Source organism: Mus pahari, chromosome 2, assembly GCF_900095145.1.
Source record: "Mus pahari chromosome 2, PAHARI_EIJ_v1.1, whole genome shotgun sequence".
In the NCBI taxonomy this organism is placed as follows: domain Eukaryota; kingdom Metazoa; phylum Chordata; class Mammalia; order Rodentia; family Muridae; genus Mus; species Mus pahari.
The window spans coordinates 90,065,501-90,068,730 of record NC_034591.1 but is presented as its reverse complement, the minus strand read 5'-3'; the positions used below and the strand labels follow the sequence as shown (position 1 = coordinate 90,068,730).

Genomic DNA, 3,230 nt, shown 5'->3' with positions numbered 1-3,230 from the left:
AAAAAAAAAAAAAGAAAGATTTCCTAGCTGGGTGTGGTGACATGCACCTTTAGTCCCAGTACTCCAGAGGCAGAGACAGAGGCAGGTGGATCTACATGAATTTGAGGCTAGCCTGCTCTACAAATTGAGTTCCAGGACAGCCAGGGCTACACAGAGAAATCCTGTCTTGAAAAACCAAAAAAGAGTACACCAGGAAGGAGGTGAATTCAACCACACTGAGCCCTGGCACACAAGGACTTGTCTGGTCGGCGAGTAGGTTTCCCTACTACAGATGCTTCTACAGCAGTGGCTCTCGACCTTCCTAATGCTGAGACCCTTTAATACGGTTCCTCAGGGTGTGGGGACCCCAATTATAAAACTATCCTCACTGCTACTTCATCTGTGACTCTGCTACTGCTATGAATCGTAACCTGAGCGTCTGATCTGGAGGGCGTCTGATATGCAGCCCTGTGAAGGGACATTCGCTTCCCAAAAGGGTGGCGACCCCACAGGCTGGGATACGGATGCATCCACACAAAACTTGAAGAAGTTTCCTCTTGTACCCAGAGAGCAGTTCACAGAGTAGCAACAAGAATACCTTATCATGGCCCCAGAATCTTGACTGAGGCTCCGAGTACTGAAGGATGTCGAAGGCAGTTTCTTTGATGATAACTGGGTTCAAAATCCTGAAGTGCTTTGGCTGGAGTGGGACTTTTTCTGCCACCTGCTTCCAAAAGAAGAGGCGAACCCAAAATGGCTGTGGAAAGAAGGCAAGCAGTCACTGGAATGCTTGGTGATGCTATCCTGTCAACAGCGGTGATAAGAGAGTCACTCTAGTTATGCCAAGGCCATGGGCCTGACTCCACTTGGCTTTGTACCCCAAACCCTAGAGCATCATCACCTCAATTCCTGTGAAACCAGCACTCCAACCCAATAGTGTGACCTGAAACTCACAGTTTACAAAGGTGGCACAGACCTGAACAGAACCGATTTATTTACTTGAGGAAAAAACTGCCCAGGGATGACCTGAGACCGTCTCTTTTACAATCCCCAGCCACGTGTTCCCAGGGAAGGACAGTAAGCTGGCTGGATTTAAGGGTACTGAGTGCTGTGCGTGTCTTGCTGGATGGGTTCTCACCAGTACCCGCTTGCCACTGACTTTATCTCCTAGTCTCATAAAGTTGCTTAGCAACAGGCTGTAGGTCACTTCATTTTCCCATCAGAAATTCTATGCAATAGAAAATCCAAGATCACAATAATCTGTAGAAAATCAGGCTGTGGAGATAGAAGTGGCTCCACTTCATAGTATGGAGCTAATTTAAAACAATGTATATTTTAGCTTTTGTGTGTGTGTGTGTGTGTGTGTGTGTGTGTGTGTGTGTGTGTGTGTGTTGTGTGGAGAAAAATCTCTGAGAGTCATTTCTCTCTTTTTTACCATGCAGGTCCCTGGGATTAAATTTGGGTTGTCAGGCATGGTGGCAGGCACCATGATGGCTCACCCTCTGAGCCATCTCTGCTGACCCTATCCTCTTAGTTTTAGACATAGATAATTATGATCAGCTTGATAACTGAACTGTGAAAATTATTTCACTTTCATGGATGGAACTACAAAGTAACATTATTTGATTACTGGACAGACCAACAACAGGAATCCGACCAAGTAGAAGGCTCTGCTCTGCCTTTCTAGGAGACTTTGGATTTACCACAACAACAGGATCCTGACTATAGCATTTTGGAGAACATCTTTGGGATGATATATACATACGTATATATTCTCCACCCTGGCAGTCTCACTTCTTGAACTAACTAAAAGCTATTAGAGTCTATTCTGGAGAAGAAGGTACCTAGTCTCAGAAGGAACTGAAGCTCATCCCCCTTAGTAATGACCACCATTTTCACATAGAGTCTCTCCTAGTTTTAATTTACTTGTTTGTTTCTAAGACAGGATCACACGTAGCCCAGGCTGGCCCCCAACTCTATGCAGCTGAGGATGACCCAGAGCTTATCCTCCTGTCCTCGCCTCCCAAGAGCTGAGATTGTAGGTGTGCACCCCTGTGCCCGGCTTTATGTGGTGCCGGGGATCGAACCCAGGCCTTCTGCATGCCAGGGAAGCACTCTACAACTGAGCTGCATTTTCAGTCCCATGACCCAGTTCTTAACCAGGTTCTAGAAGCAATTTGCAGCAAGAGTTCTGAGAGGTTTCTACAGACACGGAGAGTGTAATTTGAAAGACAACACAAAAGTATGAATTTTACTGTGTCTATTTAAAAAATAAATGTCCATAATTGCAATCCAAGATGCTCTAAGGTTTTATCTATGTCTGACTGCCCGAGGACTGTGAGTTCTTACCAGGCTTTCATTTTTTACCATTGCTTGAAGCCACTTGAAATCAACACTCTTAAATAAAACAGTAACAAACAAGTCGTTGGCGTAGTATTCAATGTCCGACAGTGGAGCACCCTCTGGGTAAGTCATCCTTATAGTAGTTTTATTTCCAACGTGTTCAGAATAACCCTCAACTGGTGCACTGTTTAACCTGATCAGACAAAAGGGAACAATTGACAAAGGAGGCCATTAACCATCCGGTCATACCACATGACATCCCCACATCCTATGCCATGTCCCCATGAATCAGGACATTGTTGGAACAGGCTTCCCTCCCAATGGCCTCTGCACACTTCACAACACTGACTGTCCCTCGTGGTCCTGACTGAATGCAGCCTGCAGTCCATGGAGGAACACCAGCATACGGTCCTATGACTGTCAACATAAGTGGTTCTGTCATGTCCTAGTGTTTTAAGCTAATCCAAATATAGAACATTTGGGGCTTTCCTAGATGTTGCTTTCTTTGAAAATCTCCTGTTTGCTTTGATAATTAAGAGTTCTTGACAGAATTGCAAAGTTTCCCGAGTACTTGGGGTTACGGAGATGTGCCACTGTGCCCAGCTAGTTAATGGTCTTCTGAAATCCCATGAAAGGGTCTGCAGCACAGTTGTAGCTAAACTTTCCGTCTCATGGGTACTTCCTCTTCCAGACCTTAAACACCTAATCCCTTGGTTACTAAACCAAGCTAATCCCTCAGTTATAGGTCAACTAAATGCCAAAGCGTGCCACTGGGCCAGACTGTTTTCTCCTGTTTGAAACTGAAGGGCATGGTTTGTACACACACACACACACGCACGCACACACACACACACACACACACACACACACACACACACACACACACACACACACTGATCCTGAGCATC

The 3,230-nt window shown here is 45.5% G+C and overlaps 1 protein-coding gene across 2 annotated transcripts in view; it reads right to left on the bottom strand.

Moving 5' to 3' along the window:
- The window catches only part of St3gal5 (ST3 beta-galactoside alpha-2,3-sialyltransferase 5), a 53,548-nt gene that overhangs the window by 5,334 nt on the left and 44,984 nt on the right, over positions 1-3,230 (bottom strand). For both annotated transcript variants that reach the window (XM_021190328.2, XM_021190327.2), the window contains exons 5-6: positions 2,329-2,515; positions 578-736 (exon numbers count right to left, since the gene is read on the bottom strand). In XM_021190328.2, coding sequence (XP_021045987.1) covers positions 578-736; positions 2,329-2,515 — 346 coding nt within the window. The remainder of the gene's footprint in view (positions 1-577; positions 737-2,328; positions 2,516-3,230) is intronic.